This window comes from Saccoglossus kowalevskii, chromosome 7 (assembly GCF_978046115.1).
Source record: "Saccoglossus kowalevskii chromosome 7, keSacKowa6.1, whole genome shotgun sequence".
NCBI lineage: Eukaryota > Metazoa > Hemichordata > Enteropneusta > Harrimaniidae > Saccoglossus > Saccoglossus kowalevskii.
In genome coordinates, this window is record NC_140647.1 from 20987736 (window position 1) to 21006147 (window position 18412).

The 18412-nt window shown below is 33.1% G+C and overlaps 1 protein-coding gene and 1 long non-coding RNA gene across 2 annotated transcripts in view; one reads left to right on the top strand and one right to left on the bottom strand.

Annotated features, from left to right (window-relative positions):
* Positions 1-1037: 1037 nt before the first annotated feature.
* LOC146740852 (uncharacterized) lies at positions 1038-17705 on the bottom strand. The gene is made up of 3 exons (XR_014929909.1): positions 17611-17705; positions 8316-8432; positions 1038-1242 (listed from the first exon to the last, which is right to left on the bottom strand). It is a non-coding gene; the product is annotated as an uncharacterized LOC146740852 (long non-coding RNA).
* The window catches only part of LOC102807838 (formin-like protein 3), a 62745-nt gene continuing 48638 nt past the window's right edge, over positions 4306-18412 (top strand). The window contains exon 1 of the mRNA XM_085501278.1: positions 4306-4762. Within this exon, the coding sequence (XP_085357404.1) occupies positions 4652-4762 (111 nt within the window). The 5' untranslated portion in view covers positions 4306-4651. The remainder of the gene's footprint in view (positions 4763-18412) is intronic.

Genomic DNA, 18412 nt, shown 5'->3' on the forward strand with positions numbered 1-18412 from the left:
TGAGTATCCTCGGGGGCGGAGCTACGTCACAAGACGTTCTACGTTGCTAAGACGCGCACCACTGCACCATGCATTTCTATGGGCTCTGTGCGCGCTGCTGTAGAACGACGGTCGAGCCGGTGAAAATTTGAGAAAACAACACAAACTCAACTTTGAAGTAATCCTGAACAACCAAATTTATATATGTTACACACGTAGGGCTAATCTTGTTACACTGTTCAGGGGAGTCTCAACAACCATCCCCAAGTACCGTTTTCTGCGAGTTTTTGGCCTTTGTTTTCACCGTGAGGGTTGCCAGGCGGTGAAAATGCCCGGATGTCCGCCCCCGAGAATATCTCAATGTCGGCTGCAACACGGGAACAAATTTTGTTGAAAGGATTGTTATGTGATATGACTGGTCATGATTTAAAAAAAAAATGCTGTACCTTTGTAGATCACTTATTTACCTTTCGATCAGAATATTCCTGATGTACTCACTAAACCTGCGCCTAGAATTAAAAATGAGAAATTCAGAAGGCACGTGATGAGATCATAATTTCCCTAAAAAATGATTATTCCAGTGTCCTGTGATTTAAACCATAAATGTGTTTTTTTCATTTCAATGTTGACAATAGAAAACCAAACCATATTCGGAAAACTGGTATTTTCCTCTATTCTTGTTGGTTTATGGTGAAGGTGCAAGTAGGCTTTAAACTGAAATCGAAGCTAAGTGCACCCTGAACGCCCGTATATTATCGATCAACACCACAAATTTATTCAAATTTATTTATTTATTTGGCATATTTCCTCATCGGATGACCCCTCCCCCGCCGTGTTCAGGGTGTTTGATATCGACAATTTGAACTACTAGTTATACGGAACCTCTATATTATCACCACAATTTCTGCAAGAAACATGTTTATATACAAAAGCAAGTTACTAGTACAAAATTTAGCTCATTGTGCGCAAGGTAATGGCCAGAGTGTCCGGGTCGGTGGGTATCACGACGGAAGGGGGGGGGGCATTCTGCTTAAAATCTGACGTGATTCAAGGCGTGATTTTTTTAATATCTCAATTTTTATTTATTATTATTATTTTGTCATTTGTGTGTTGAAATGTTCATCGTTGTTTATCATGCCCTCTTGTGGCGTTAGCTGACTTCTTCGTCCTCTTTTGTTTTTCTTTCGGTCCACGGAAAAACGTGCTTTGGCTAGTAAGATTGAAATGGTTTGTCGTTGTGTACGTAGAGATGTATTTAGGTATCTGTAAAAAAAAAAAATACAGATTGTCGCTCATAGAAGAGATGCACGGTCTAGAACTGATTCGCGCATCGCCTCGGCTGTCTCTCCAGTATCCATTTGTGTGTATGCTGCCCGCACCGGCAATAGTTTGACGCTACATAGTATTAGTGTTAATGGATTTCCTTGGAGCATACTTTTTCAACAACAACAAAAAAAAAAAATTTACAAAATAGTAAAGAAAATAGCATACTTCAATTTGATATAAAGTATCTTTTTTAACTTTTTTTTAATGGTAACATGTACATGTTTACGTAGAAAAGTATATATAAGTTGGTACTTTTTTATTTTGATTGTGGCAATTGAATTTGTTGTAACCACGATCCCCAGTAGGATTGCGTATATTTTGAATGTACAGAGAAGAGGCTTCGCCCTCTCCAAAGCACTGATGTTTAAAAGTATATATTTACATGATGGGTATTATCATGCCTGTCCTCAAAAAAAGACAGTGTACATAACTATTTTTTAAGTCTAGGACGTTTGAGCATATTTTCCACAATGATTCACTCTCCTTTAAAGTTGTATTGTCGGACATTTCAATTTTGCGTTACTTTTCGTAAAGTCTCTTTATAGATATAATTGCCCAAATGGCAATTAAGGCATTTTTTAGTTATGCCAGTTGAAACCAGACTTATTGCACCTTTTATGGACTACTAAAATATTATTGTCTTCACTAATAATTCTTATCATACATTAATGTTTGAATTCTGCTTCGGTGTGCGCTAAACCATGGACAACAAATATCCCATCCACTCTTCCCATGTAATCCATGCTCGTTGTTAGCAATTTATTTGATTATTAAAGATGTACATCAACTGATAAAACATTGTTTATTTTCCCAATCAAAGCAAAATTTAACATATATTCATTGGTATTTAAGTGAAAATCTACCGTGGAATACAAAACAAAATATAAAATTTTGCCAAGCTACTTGAGTTAAATCTAGGGTAGACCATGGAAATACTATCCATTACATAAATAAATAAATTGACTGTGTCAAGTTACTAAAATTATGTATGTGCCTGGTTATATCTTCTACTGAAGACTTTCTTTGTTGTTCGTACTTTGGACATGAAATTATTAGATGTGTCAGTCAGATTCTATTTTTAAATTGTGATTCCCTAATCTAAATTTGCATAGCTGTTCACGCAGTTCAATATATTTTTTCAAATTCTAATTTATTTTTAAAGTCTCTGTCTTAATTTGTTTTCCCTGTGAAGTGTTTGTTGTCATTGTAAATATCTTCTATCCAATGTGACATGAAGAATTGCTCACGTGAATTATTTTATTTCCTTATACTTTTGCGTTGGCATTTTTTGAATCAGTGTTTGATCTATTTTTATTAGTTGTGTTTTCACTTCAACGAACCATTTGTTTTTAATTGTATTTGCTGCTTCTTTGAGTAGTAAGTTTTCTGCACGGCTGTAATATTTAATTAGTTTTTTATGAATGTGTCCAGCGGAAATCTACCTAATTCACCATAAGTACCCATTATTGGACAAACACGCCTTAAAAGCACAACAAAAATATGAATATTATAGTAATACATTGACAGAAAGGTGATGCTGTAATGTATATATATATATTTATTTTGTTGTGTTGTATGTCCATTCAGGAGTTGGGTTGGAGAAGATTAGGTTTTTGGAAGAAGACGTATCGAAAATGAGCGACAGGAGATTCCGTATTGTCGAAATTCCTATCTTTCAGAGAGAAATATGAAGTTGAGATAATCTTTATTTCATCAAAATTGATAAAATGTGTACAGCAACCCCCCCCCCCCTACATCCAATAGTTTCGTGTTTGTCGAATCCTCCGCGATGTTTTGACGAGTAATATGAAAATGTTAAAAATAATATATTGTAGACAAATATTGTTTACAGTGCTGTGATTTGAAAATGACTGTGAATAACAGGGTTTGGAACACTTTAGGGTGTGTTTCGTACACCTGATTAAATTAGGACATGATGATAAAAATTCACCGAACGTAACAAACAACATGAATACTGAGGCTCGAAAAAGCTCTAGATTGTTTTCGTTTGGCATCAGAGTACATGTATTTGCTATATTACAAACAAATCACACCGCAAACAACGCAAACGGGTCTTTCAGTTGCGACTACACATTCACGGTACATGAGTCATGACCGCAGACTATTTATAGTTCTACAGAGGTCAGTCACCTTGGTGGGCGTTTTCCTTGTTGACTTGTTGAAAAGTACTGACTACTCACCGCAAAGCCACGCGCAATCTCGTGTATTTTGAATATACAGAGGAGAGGCTTCGCCCTCTCCAAATCACTGATGTTTAAAAGTATATATTTACATGATGGGTATTATGCCTGTCCTCAAACAAGACAGTGTAAATAACTATTTTTTAAGTCTAGAACGTTTGAGCATATTTTCCACAATGATTGACTCTCCTTTGAAGTTGTATTGTCGGAACTTGATAATGCTTTTTACAAACTTGGAGGAAAAAACGTTCTGTTAACGAAAGAAACATTAAAGACTAATTTCACTGAAAGGGGTTTCCTAACATTTCCGTTCATCTTGTATTCTGGTGAATATTTCAATACTATTTCTGGCTTGAACGGGTTCGATTTTCCGCGTCTAACTGCCATAGAACACAAAGGTTTTTGTAAATTTATAAAGTTAGTCATTTATTGTACAATCTAATGCTTTCTCGTCTGGGAAACGATTGCACTTTTCTAACGCAATTCATGTATATTTTAATCTAATTAACGGGACATTTATTCGAAGCCATGGCGTGAAACCCACAGTCCCTCAACACAGTCCCTCAACTGGGACTGTGCTTTGTTAACCGACAGGGTCTTGCAGTTCGAACATATTCGAATATGCAAATGAGTACTATGCAAAGCTGCTTTGTGCAGTGATGATAAGTAACGCGTATCGAACTGTGCGGAGTTCGGCCGAACTGCAGCGTCAATGTGAGACTTTGACTGATTCCCGCCTCAAGTGTCATGGCGTACCAAGCCACTACCTGCCATTCGCAAAGGACGCCGGGAACCAGCGAATGCGAGACTGACAGTACTCGATACGCATGCGTGAGTGAGTGAATGATCTAATCAAAACAGGGAGTGACACAACTTTCCCAACGTGCGTGAGTGCCTTTGCAAATTTCGGGTCTTGCAACATCCGCCCTGATACGGAAGAATATACGTTAGTATTGTGCACAGGTATGGGAACAACTTAAACGAATCGTCGCGAAATTTGGACCCGGTTATTCAAAGCAGCGATAGATCGTTCAGGAAACTGTCGTCTGGATCACATTCTGAGTAACCCTGATAGTTGTGTATACCGTTGTCAGAGCAGACAGTTGAACATTCGGTTACGTTTCGACAATATCCAGCAATAACAAATGATGGGCAGCGACCATAGTACGCATAGGGAGTTGAAGGTGTCCGAACTCAATACAAAGACACCGATGCCCGAGACAACTGAGCTGGAGAAGAGATTCACCAAAGTACTGGTAAGTTTTTCATAATCATCTCAACTGACGGCGATCGTCAATTCTGTATTGTAAGTTAGAGAAGACATTTTCTGAATTCCCTCACAGAAGAATTCCAAACCTAGCCTATTTTAACCCCAATTAAAACAGCGATTTGCGTACGTGTAAATTTTGTTGGCATTTGTCTTAACTGTAATGTTCTTGCTTTGAAAATGTACGTGAATATAATTATGAACCGTTTCACACGAGTCGACCGGGGCGAAAATACAGTAAATGAATAGGAAGTGAACAGGTAGCGTCGAAGGTTGTTATCACGACCAAGTGAGTAGGTCATTTACAACTGTTTGCCAGCTGATAACTAACCACTGCGTAACAGAAATACGCTACTCGCGAATAAGTGTATTTATATTCGTCGTAATCTTAAAAAATTCAATATATTCACTTCCAGGCCACTTTTGTATTTGTTTCCGGTCTGTAGTGATTGCTTGTGAAAACAATGTGTGTTTTGTGGTCATCTCCAGACAGAACTAGGTTTCTCCTTTGTTCCGTGAGTCATCTGTCTTGAGGTTAACCCTTTCAGGAAGGAGCCCCACCAGTCTAATCATGATCCCGGATACATGTCAAAATTACTGATTTGTGAGAATACTATTCACGTTTTGTGCAGCTTGCTTTGAAAAATTAATCAATTAATGAGTTTTCACTTGTATTCAGACATAATAATAAATTATGAAAAAAAATACTAATAGTAATCTAATAAAGTGATCATTAATTAGCAACTCTATGTACTAGTAATTGTACAGCTATCAGATTTGTGTCAACTTAAAGTAATAACACTTCAATTTAGTAGTTTGTGTGAAATATTTTCAAGTTGAAATATATCGCATTTGTAAATAGAAGAATATTAAATTTTACTGTGAACTGCTTTATTTTCACTAGAAAAAAAAATTTGCGGGTCATTGAAAATTGCAATATTTTGTAGTGGTGAAAGTCACAGCAACTTTCACTAAATGTTGTCCTCTTGAATACCATCAAAGATTAAATGGTTTGCCATGTATGATGTAAAATACACCCCCTCCTCCCAAGACAGTAAATCAGTGAAAATAACTGGTTTGCATGTAATTTATGACAAATCAGTAAAATAATTTCCTTGTAATATCAATTAAGTTTACTGTTTCCAGCGAATATAAATTTGGGCCAAGATAAAATATTTTTGTATCCGTAATTGTTGTGTTTTCTAAGTATATTTTGTGGATGTCCAGACGAGGATCATACATAGTGACCGGTTAGCAAGGAATACATTATACACGTGCATTTAAATAACAAGGCAACTATACCTTGTTTTCCTTGACCATCAATTATTATTCTTTCACCATACAAACAAACCTTTTCTGTATTATTTGAGGATGTCTATGCGCAATAATAATAATATGGTGAATATTATAGATTTTTTTTTATGCATAAATTTTATTACTGTGCAGTTTGACATCATGTTGGCGGATTATATGATTTTTTTCAAATAACATGTACCTTTCTTGTGACATAACAACAGTACTATTAGCAGATCACTACTGTCAGATTGTGTACAATCAGTGCTCTAAGAGGTTCTAATGGAATTTAAATATTATAAAATATATCAAACATGGGTGTGTTTTGAATCAATCGAAAGTGGGTGGTTAATTTTAAATAAAACATGTGAGAAAGTTTGACTGTCTTAATGGTACATGTAGTAGTAAAAATTTCATGCTATTGAATGAAATGTTATCAAAGAATTATTTATGCAAGTATGTAGGTACTGATGAATTCATCAATGTACTGTAACAATAATGAACACTAATTTTGGACTGTGTTTGCTTTTGATACTACATATCTCTCATAATATAATATAATATTATTATTAATATATGATGGTGAGCATACTCATTTTTTGCTTCCCACGGTTAATTAACACTATAAATTCATGTAAAAATATTTCATTTGTCATTTAAGAACTTTCATAACTTATTTTCCCTTGGCAAAATTTACTTATAAATTATACCAGATATCCCTTAGGTCTCTTGTAGTGTGGTGATAAATGAGCTGAGCCCTAATGAAATAATGTTGTAATTTGTGCGGATAGGCGCTAATAAAATGTCACCTACTGTCATGTGTTTATAATCCATAAATTTTCATAGGCTGTGATTCAGTAGATCTCACCTTGACCTGTGAATTACAATTCAACCCTGATATTGTTTTTTACTAATTCCCACAGTAGCTATGCTAGATATAATAATCAAGGAACACATGGCTGTCCATTGCTGCATAATTAACCTCAACTCATTATCCAGCTGTCATATATGTGCCACACACTACCAGAAACTATAACAGCCTGAGGAATATGTACATTCTTGTAGAATAACCCAATCAGGAGTTTTACAAATGCATTTAATAGCAGGCCATCATCCTGTAATAATAGGCCTAAAACAAAATAAAAGCGCTGCAGCGAGACTGTTGTAGGCGGTCAGGGAGGAGGGGGGCCAAAATTAGGCCAATTTCGGCTTGTAGCAGGCCATATGGCCGGCGGCGGGCTCTGAACGAAACCCCTGCCAATATTTAATTATTGGGTAATATTACACTTTTATTTATGGAAAATTGCTGAAATACCTGAGATCCTATTTTTATGGAGGGTTTAAGGTGAAACCAATCCATTTCTGACCCATATTGATGGAATTCATCAGAGCTATTCATATTAATTTAAACAGACATTATTTTTATAGCCTTTGGGTGGATATCCATTATCCATTGAAGGAGACCTATATAATACTCGCTCTGATGGCAGATGGCACATATCCGGAAGCAGTCTGACTGCTTATTGTGTTGTATTTATAATGATATGTGTACATTGATGTACTGTATGTATGTGTGTGTGAGGATAGATACTGTCAAAAAAATGTCACTGTCAATTAAACAGATTTTCTTGTTTTTAAGATTTGTTAGTGTACTATAAAATACCTTATATTCGCTTGGAATTAATTTTCGCTGAAGGAATGATTCAGTAAAAATAAAATATAGCGAATATACTTTTTTTTCCTTTATTTTTCTTTCAACTCGTCAAAACTCAGTGAAAATAAATTCAAAACATCCAAAAAGTCTTTTCAGCTAAAATTAATTCCAGCTTAAATAAAGTATTTTACAGTATGTAAGAGATTAGAAAAGACATAAGCTAAGTATGGTATACGATTGATCATTTAGTACCGGTAGTTACATGTAATATGTCTTTACCGTAATAACAATATTGAGTAAAGTCGATATAGAAATTCACTCATTGAGTATGGTATTATTTTTCAATCAAAACATTTCTTAACTGAAGGAAATGAATAAAATCCAGTGAAATTACCTTATTTCCGTATGTAATGCATGATCGATGATAATTGCATATTTAAACTCAAATTGTTGTTTTCAGAGAATATAAAGTGGTGCAGAGTACTTACGGTTTTTGCCAATTGATTACTTGTCATGCAAATAAGATTTGTTCACCGATCTAAGCTATGAGTCAAAATGAAAACACAGCCATATACCATAACGGTAGTAACAATACCTTTTATTTGTCAGTCACTGTTAGCTTTGTTGTACTCAACACTTATTGTGTACAATATAGTCTGAGTAGTCTCCCTCCACAAGGGATGGTATAGTGTTAGCTACTGAGCCTTTTGACCTGCAACACAAATGACATATATAATTGCATAAGCGGAAATCAGAGATGAGAATGCTGCAATAATCATTTTGATTCTTTCATTCCGATTTAGAATAGAATAGAATATTTGCTTTATTGGCACCATGAAGAAAAATTTTGTTGTTTTTACGGTATATACCTCTATGACTGATTAAAGCTTGAACAAACAAAAAAGAAAAACCGGAAATGGTGGACATTTCTTAATTTCTACAACTTTCTGAATATATCTCACCAGTGACAACAGTTGAACATCATCCTTTGTTTTCAGCATGTGAATCAATTTGTTAAATGCATCATTACGTGAAAATATCTAATTTTTCTATATGCAGTTCTCAGTTTCAGAGTTTTGTTGGTTCCTTTTATTTTATTTTTATTTTATTTTTGTTGACGGAAATAACAATTTAAGTCATAGTATGTGTATGTATGCTATTTATAATACTTGTATTCAAGTCTACAAAACTGTCATTTCAATAATTCGTGAGCAGATGGCAAATAGTTTTAAATTGTATTAAAAAATGAAAAGCCACCTTATGCACATATTTAATAATTATTATACCAGTGTTCAAAATTGAAATTAAAACAACAAAATTGCCGTCTGCAATGGAATGAAACTTTATTTTTGAAACTGAATTATTTGATGGTTGAAACTTGGAACAGTTCATAGTGGACAATTGTATGTGTGTTGTTATTTGAACCAAATTGTTAACAAATAAACAGCTTGAACATATGTAGTATTATATCTAAATTTCAGTGTTTTTTTCAGTACCTTCACTTGTGTTATTTTCATGAATGTACCAGTATTTTGTTCAATTGATCATTTATTTTTACATTTGGAGAAATCATGAAAAAATGCGGTACAAAAATGCAATACGTACTTTTTCAACAACAAAAAATGCAGCTGGCTAGAACTGTGAACATAATGACCTACTGCTACAGTTATAAATGATCTTAAATCATAGGAAATAATGACATTATACACAAATATTGAAAAAATATTGGCTGTGTGACACATCACATTTTTTATGTGTGTATTTTATGTGTGTCTGGACATTAATATAAAAATAACTTGAAACTATATAATTATATTATTATACCGGTAATTACTGTCTTTAAATATATGCAATTTCCCATTTTATGTGTCACCTATTAAGGTTATTGAGTAATTCAGATATAACAATGTGTGCTGTGCTTTTGTGTTTTAACTTTCGTGCTGACTCTACTTGATAACAAATAATGCAGTATGGTGAAATGGGTGCTTCCATTGAAAACAAACCAATACATGTGTGTTATTAGCAACTGATACATTTATGTAAATAGAGGTTTTATCTAGTGTCACCAACCCTGACATGCCTTGTCCTCAAAAATAATTTCTAATATCCCTCGATATGAATGGACATTTAGAAAATGGTTATTCTTGTTTCTGTATTGGTGCATATGATAATAAAATTTGACACATTTGTGAAGGTCTAATTAAACTGGTCAGTGAGGTCAATGGAATTTCTATGACTCTGATCTAAAAACTGGTTATTGAAGGACATTTAGCAAATGGCCATCTTTAATCGAAATGATAATAACATTTTACACATTTGTGGAATGCCAGTCACATTTTTTTACCAACCCCCTCCTCCTGAGTAAAATCCAAGAATTCCTATGCACAGTAAAAAAATTGACATTCTATACTTCACTGTAAAATAAATATGTTACTGCGAGTAATCCCCCAAACATATTGTACATTTGGCCCATCAATGACAACAAGAGTAATTTTTCCAATAGTGTAGGCCTGAGCGCTAACTCTGACAGCGGAAACAGGAACTAAAGATGTGATTTTGTAGTTATTACAATAGAATACATTGTGTTATTGAATTTACTTCACAATACAGTAAAGCTATTATACATTTGTGTTTCCTGTATCCAAATATTTCTCTGTGTACGCTTGTATGATTTAAGAGGTTTTACACTGTAGAAGGAAGGAACACTGTAATTTATTCTTCCTCCAATAGATTATGCAAATGCAAATGAAGTGTATTTGCTGCGGTGATACATGATTGTTTATGGAAACTGTTTCAGTTGCATTAAAGATCATATTTCATATTCATGTTTCTTCATGGTGCCAATGATGATAAATTGCAATGCAATATTTATTCACATCCTTATCCTGTTTATGTCACAGCATCTTTGGTCTATGGTCACAGTAAGCAACTGTATATAGATACACTATAGTATGTCAATTTATTGTAATTATCATTACAGTTATATACCGGTAATTCAGTCTGTCTCTTCTAAGATCCCAGTAAATAATTAGTATCGGTAATAATGCATTTAATTCATATAGACATACATGCATGTAAATTCAATACGATTTTACTATTAATTTCAGAAAAACTAAATGTATCGGTATGTCAAATTACTCTACTTGTATAACAAGGTCAGCACACATTGAATTTTGTCAAAACTCACAAATTTATTTATACATGTACATGTATGTCATACAGTATTAGAATTAGAACATGTATGTATGGTGCTTAAATTGTGAAAGATATTTGACAAAAAATAAATTGAAATAAGTTGATATTTCTGCTCCATGATGTGATATACTAAAACTAGAGCAATAGAAATACATTTGTAGATGTATTATTAATTAGTATATGTCATGCATAAAATTGGTTATGATACTTTACCAATTAGACTATAATATACTGGTATTGTATGACATACTGAGGTATATAATAGCATAGACTTCTGGTTTCATGTTAAGAAGTGTGGCTACAATATTTGTTCCATTAGTAGTGCATATATTTATGTGAATGTCAAAGGTGTACATTTGGTGCATTTTAATTGTGTGGTACCGTATGCAAAACTTGAATTTGTTAGTTTACTCTTGTCTCTTGAGATGCACTTGTTTTAGAGTTGTCAGCAAATTTATGATACTGTAGAATCATAAAATATGCACAGATTTTTAGTTTGGTGATTTTCGTGAGCAAACAAAAATTGTGTAATTGAAATCATACAAAATTGTGTGTTGCAGGATCATAGTTTGATGGTCAGGTCCTAGTTATTTGACGCTGTTGTGCACGATATCCGTTCAGTCATCGTAAAAACGCTGGATACACTTTGCTACGTGTATGGGTCATTCTGAATCTAGTAAAATATAGTACCTGCAAATTTAATGATTCTAAAAACTTGTATTTATATAAACCCTTGAGGTCAAACGAGATTAGGATTAAGGGATGATGGTTGTTGTGCCACATCAGGTTCAATATGGGTCCTAAATCAACGTATGAAAAATACATTGTGTGTTTAGACGAAATTTGAACACATGTTGCATGATGAACACCGCCTTTTATCTTCTATGTACAAGTATATCACAAGTCTTGTTACAGATCTATGCATATTAAGTGGGTCATTTACTTATACTTAAATGCTTTCAAATAAAACTCAGTCTACCACTTGGGCTTAATACATAATAAAGTTCTACCAATACTGAGGAATTTAAAAAATATTATTACAACTCCAAAAAATAGGAAATAATTATAACAAGTACACTGTTCTCATGTTCAATATAACATTTAATTCCCCGGGGAACTTATTTATAAAATTTATTTATAACTAATTAAATTATAATTATTTTAATTTATTAATAAAATAATTAAACAAATTTAACACAGTTTAATTTTTAGTATTTGTATATGGGACCTGGTGGCTACCTGAATGTGGTGAAAGCTCTGTGCTATTTTTGTCTATGTATATTGTTACCTGTTAGGTTGGTACTCTAAATATTTCTCTTGGCATGGTTGACCTACTTTGTACACAAAAATAGATTTGTAATGTCTATCTGCTTTTTATCATATACATGTATAAACAAATGTTATTATTTGTTAAAGAATTGATTAGTTGAAGAGAAAGTACCTGCTGCTAATCTTCAATATTTTTGTAGATTTTTTCTGTTATTCAGAGAAAACATTTCCCATGTACTTGTGCTTACTGAAATTGACTGGCTGTTGATTAGCATGAAAATTAAGTGAAAGTTTATTGATAACAAAGACACTGAATTTTCTCTAATTCTGGATGAAATTTATTGGAGCTATTTATCATGTTATTCTGATTGATTTTCAATTTATAATACTTGATTGACAAATGAGAATTACTTTTACTGGTAATTGTGAATAGTTCAGACAACAGCCAGAAGCCGAAAAAGACATTGCTTTTTCACATAACATATACGGTAAAAACTAAAATAATTTTGCAGATTTTTGTAATATATTGGCTTCGTAAATTTTGACCAAGCTCAAAACTATGCTGGTTTTAATTCATCGACACTTTTTCGGGGGTCAATGATTTAACTCTGTACTTGCTATTAGGGGCACTGGAAGAATTTAACATCTCATAAACGATTACCTACTACTTTAGACATACAAACAAAAATAACTTGCATGTACTTTTCTAACACCATTTCTCATTATTCAGTCATAATTCAATACAAATATTATTTCTTTAGCTTGAAGTTTAATCTAAAAATTAAACGAGTTTTAAATTTGAACTTGAATATTTTTAATAATGCTTCTATTGGAGATGCACTTCTACTTGGATGCACAAATGCTTTTAAAAGTTCTGGAAAGTACCAAGAAATATGGCTGTATATCTTTGCAGAATAATATCAATGATTCAAAAGTATTGATAAAAGATAACAAATATTGTTATCAAAGTTTAATGCCGAAAATTTTAGTAATTTGAGTTGCCATGGATTCACAACTAGTGATTGCACTATTTACACCTGAAAGATGTCATACATCAAGTGTATGTTTTCTGGCAATAATGATTACACCATGACACATACATGTAATGATTCACAGGAAATCTGTGCTACATGTGTTGTTCATGAAATTACAGATGCATGTAGGTATCCATGTTTACAGGAACAAGATAGAGTTGAGTTGAAATGTGGGCTGTGAAACATGTAGTTTGCAGTATTGCTATTATGGTGATGTCAGGAAATGACATAGCTTTCTATTACTGACCTCAGGATGTGAGTGACTGCGGAAATATGATTAACAATAACAATACATGTATAAAATATAATTTTATATACCTGATATATCCCTACCTGTAGTGAACCTATAACCTCCTCTGAATGTAATGAATTCAGTGTAATTTATCATGCATAAATGATACGTACATTGCACCTTGTAAATTGAATTTTCAGTTCTGTACTACCGGTGACCCCCTTCTTGTGCCTTGACATTTTATTGAATGGCTATACAAACTTTCATTACATGTATTGTGTGGCCAAATTTATTTTTCATTTTCTCTGATTTTTTTTTTTATTTTCTTGCGTTTCATGATACATTTTATATGTTACATTATGATACACACCTACATTAAAGGAATAAATATCAATAAAATATTAATTTATGATTATAACAATTGCAAAATAAAATGTATTATTTGTAGATTCATACACATTATTATTATACATCTGTCACCGTAACGCCATAAGTTGCATCATGCGGTAATTTTGCGGTATTCTACTAAAACAAACATGGCTTGTGATAACCTCAGAATATTTGTTGGCTATGTTATCAGACATCTGCATGTACAGCTAATGTAACAAAATTGTTTGTCATTTAGACATTTTTTTTTATAATTCTTTGATGATGTATTTGTTGCTATGGCAATGCTTATACATGTTGTTGTCATGTCAACAATAGAAATGCAGAAAATTTGATGACAAGGAGCATCAATATGAAATGACAAGTTGCTGTTTAGAAAAAAAGACAAAGATTGGATGAACTGGCTCACTTTTCTTGAATGAGTAAAAGATTTTATTATGTACTGTGAAGTCTCATGTCATTATTTAATTCATTTAGAACAATAAACTGTGAATAGATTCTGTATAAATGACAAGAAAATATAACAAATTGTGTAGCATATATCTATCTAAAATCTTAATTTCTTTTCAGCCCCATTGTCGTACACATCAGCAACTGGGTTGTAAAAATTCTTCATATATTATTTAAATTTCAACAACAAAAGTACAATAACTTTATAGAATATTACAGGAAACTGAGACTCTTTTAGGGTTGTCACAATAGATGTTTATCATATCATATATTTTGTATTATTTATTCAGTGGTTTTTCAATTTTTTTCGTTTTTGCTGGTAAGTGAAATCCCCAAAATAGAATCCATGTGAATAATTTAACACATGCATATTTTTCCCATTCATTTTGACTACACATTGAGGCTTTCAGCAGGTGATGACAATGCTGCCCGGGATACCTTGTAAAAGAAGTTCAAATGAGCTGTTCACCAAACAACTAGTAGTGTGTTCATCATGGCTGAAAGACTGAATTCTTCGTCCTATCAAATATTTCCTTGGCAAATCACACCTCGACTGCTTCAAACTGAAGTATTTAATTGCTAAATGATTCATGCTGTGCAATAAATTACCTGTGTCACACTATTATAAGTAAATCTCAATGTACTGGTAGCACTTATTATTTCATTCAGTTTTTATTGAATCCTGCTGTTTCTAATTCACGGAGTACTAATAAAGGTTATTTAGAATTACTTGTGAATCGTTTTTTCTTTTATTAAATGTTTGTATAAATTTATTACATTGAAATATCCGACCCTTCTTATTTGGTATAAATCCCCCGGCGTAATACCACCGTATCTGGAGCGTATTTTACATACAATGTAACTAAATGATGTTTTCCAGTTGTGTTGAAGGCAGGAACTGACAAACAGATCATTCATGAGTTGAAATAGTAATGTAAATATTGAAATACTTTATAAATATGCTGGTAGACTGCCGGCTTGCATGGTTATAAACTAAATACATGTAGTGAATGCAAGGCGCCTAACTGTAGTCATTGATCTCAGAGTATATTTTTCCTTGTACAACTAGTAACCCTATCCTGCATAATCATCTTACTCTCGGCCAATTTAAAATAATTCTCTTGAAAAGTCAACATCAAATTACATAATAATAGATGATGAAAGAAACTTATTAATGCTTGATTACTGAGGAAGTTATCAAATTAATACATTGACACTATTACACTAATGCATAGCGAGATTGCTTACTGCTGTTTTATTTGTTTGATCGGCATAATGAAGAGACACTTGAATTATAAAATAAATATTTATGCAGTGAAATATGTAGTACGTCTTTTAGAAGTATTTATAGTAGATTATAATCTAAACCTATTTTGTTTGTTTCACCGTAGAGATATAAATATCTCTTATTTTACAATGTGAATATATGGTAAAACATGTCTGGGTTGCGATCATTAAAAGATATCATGCATCTCCAAACAATATTTACCATGTACATGAATTCATTATTACAGTAGATGACAGCGAGGAAAAGTCTCAAAATTGTTTCAATTTCTGGTGGAAAAAATTGAATTAATGGCCTATATGTACATGTACATGTAGTATAAAAAAAATGTACATTTTTCAGAAACTGTAGATGTGGGCATTTTCGCATACATATATTCAAAATTTAAGTAATCCTGTTTATCGCAAAAGCACAGTTTACAAAAGTGTGGAATATAATAAATAAATTGGCATTACACATGTTGCTTCATATAGTGCTGCTGGATATTCACCACTGAGGGCGCTGCCTTAAATTATGATGTCATAATGTAAATGACATACTATGCAAGAACTATCATGTCTAATTCCCCACCTGCAGGCAACACATAACACGTATAACCCAGTCAATATGCATTTAAATCTGTCACTCATTGCAGAAAGTCTTTCCATTGTAACAAGCTTAAGTCCCAAGTAACAACATACCAAAAATCTGAAAAGAGGATACAATTAAATACACTCACGTTATTTATTCCAATGTAATTAAAAGCCCAAGTGCTTAAACCAATAATATCTGTTCAATTGTTGACGAGAAAGTACACCTGTGCACATGCCATATAACATGTAAAGGTACCACAAATTTGTTTATTTTGTGATATCTTCATTAAAATGTGCATTGCTAACAGCGGAGATATCTCAGCTGAGAGGCTGCTAGTTAACTACTATTTGATGGCTAGTTTATAGCGTATAAATACCTGGCATTTACTAGATTTCTAATTGCTGTTCTTAATACATGCATGTACAAATCTTACTCACAAGCCTCATCCCTAATAGATGCTTTACCCATTCTTTCTAAACAAATGAGAATTTAGAAATTATCAGTTTCACATGCATGTATGTGTAGATGCTCTGATGGAAGGTGCATCACCGGTGTTGCATTGTACCATTTTAGAAGAAGCCATGGCTTCTACCGGATTCTGTCGTAAATTGGCCCTGGGCCATTAAACAGCAGTTTGGGTTTAAAAAAAAATAAAATGGGACCAAGAAATCAGGGCGATCATTTTAATGTTTTAATGTTTATTTTTTAATGTTTTGGTGTCATTTTTCGAACATTTCAATCTTTCCTGAGGCCTAAAATAAACTTAAGTTTTATCATACAGTAGTCATTGATGCCTATGTTTATTGCGACTAGCATAAATGGGTAAGCTTCGTTTCGACAATGAAATGTTATCACTGTAAACAATGTTAAATTATTCACTTCAAATGCTCAGTTTATCTTTTGAAAACAAATCAGGTCAAAGAACACCATCCCAGGTCAACTCATGCAAAACATCTTTCATGTCGGGTGGTTGAACTGCTAGTGTTTAAAGTCTGCGTTGGTGGATTTTTCAATGAAAATAGAAGTCCCAACAAAATATTTGATAATCATTTCACCCCAAATAAGGGCCTACCAGCCGTAAAATCGTCCAGGGCAATTTTTTGGATGGGCCAATTTATGACATAATCCAGTAATAGAGATTTTACATAATACAAAAACTGTATGTGATATGTATACATACTGGTAGTTTAACTTAGTAGTATATACCAAAAAACTGAAATAACAGATTCACATATATATGTACATGTATATACAGTATTTTTTATGCAGTCTGTGGCAGAGATAAGTCTAGTCTTTTTTTGGTGGATACAGTTTTCTCCCCAATTAGTTTCAGTGCATGTTGTTATTTTCGTCATAAACTAAAAATACTGTACATTTTTTACACAACCAGAGATGCCATTGATAATAATTCATACTAGTATAGTCATGACAGTATTTTGTAATTTTTAGTATTATTTGCTCTTACCTCAATACTTGGTGCTGTTTTCCCCTCCATTATCTTTTCAGTGCATAGTTCTGTTCTCATCTCTGTAACTACTAAACTGCATGTAAAACGAACATCAGGTCGAACCATAGTGTTTATGGTAATGTTGAAATTCATATGCACTGCCCCTATAAAAATAGAAGTAAAAAGGAAACTCATTGAGCAGATGGTTTCATGTGATGTGATGATGTGATATCATAATACTTACACTTCCTTTCTTGTGTCTTTATATGAGAACCTGTGTGGGAATACCAAACTTTAGTTCCATTGGGGTTTATGCTTTGAAAGTTGATATTTGTTAGTGCACACCCTTCTCGTAACATTTGAAGATACTTGGCGTCAGTAATGGGTATCGGTCCACCAGGTCGATTCTATCATTGTGATAGACGGTATATTGGTTATGCACCGTGCTCTATGAATATGACAATGGATGTCAGGATTAGTGTCACACCTGATGCATATGCCGAGAGGAGGGCTAAATATCTGGTAAACTTACTCTAAAACGAGAATTATTTTGCATTCCTAGATTCATGGAAATTTTTTATATTTTTAGATTTTCAGATTTAATGGGAATTGTGTTTTACGTATTTTATGGCATGGATATATGTGGGAAGTTAGTCCTAAACATTTTCAACACAATCATTTGACTTGTTATTGTTTTGGAATCTGCTTTTGATGTCCTTTGCATGGTTCTCTGTGATTTAGCCATGTTCAGATTTACTGTGACCCACAGTAAACAGCAAAGGGCATACCTGCAAATATTTTTACTTCAACTCACATACAC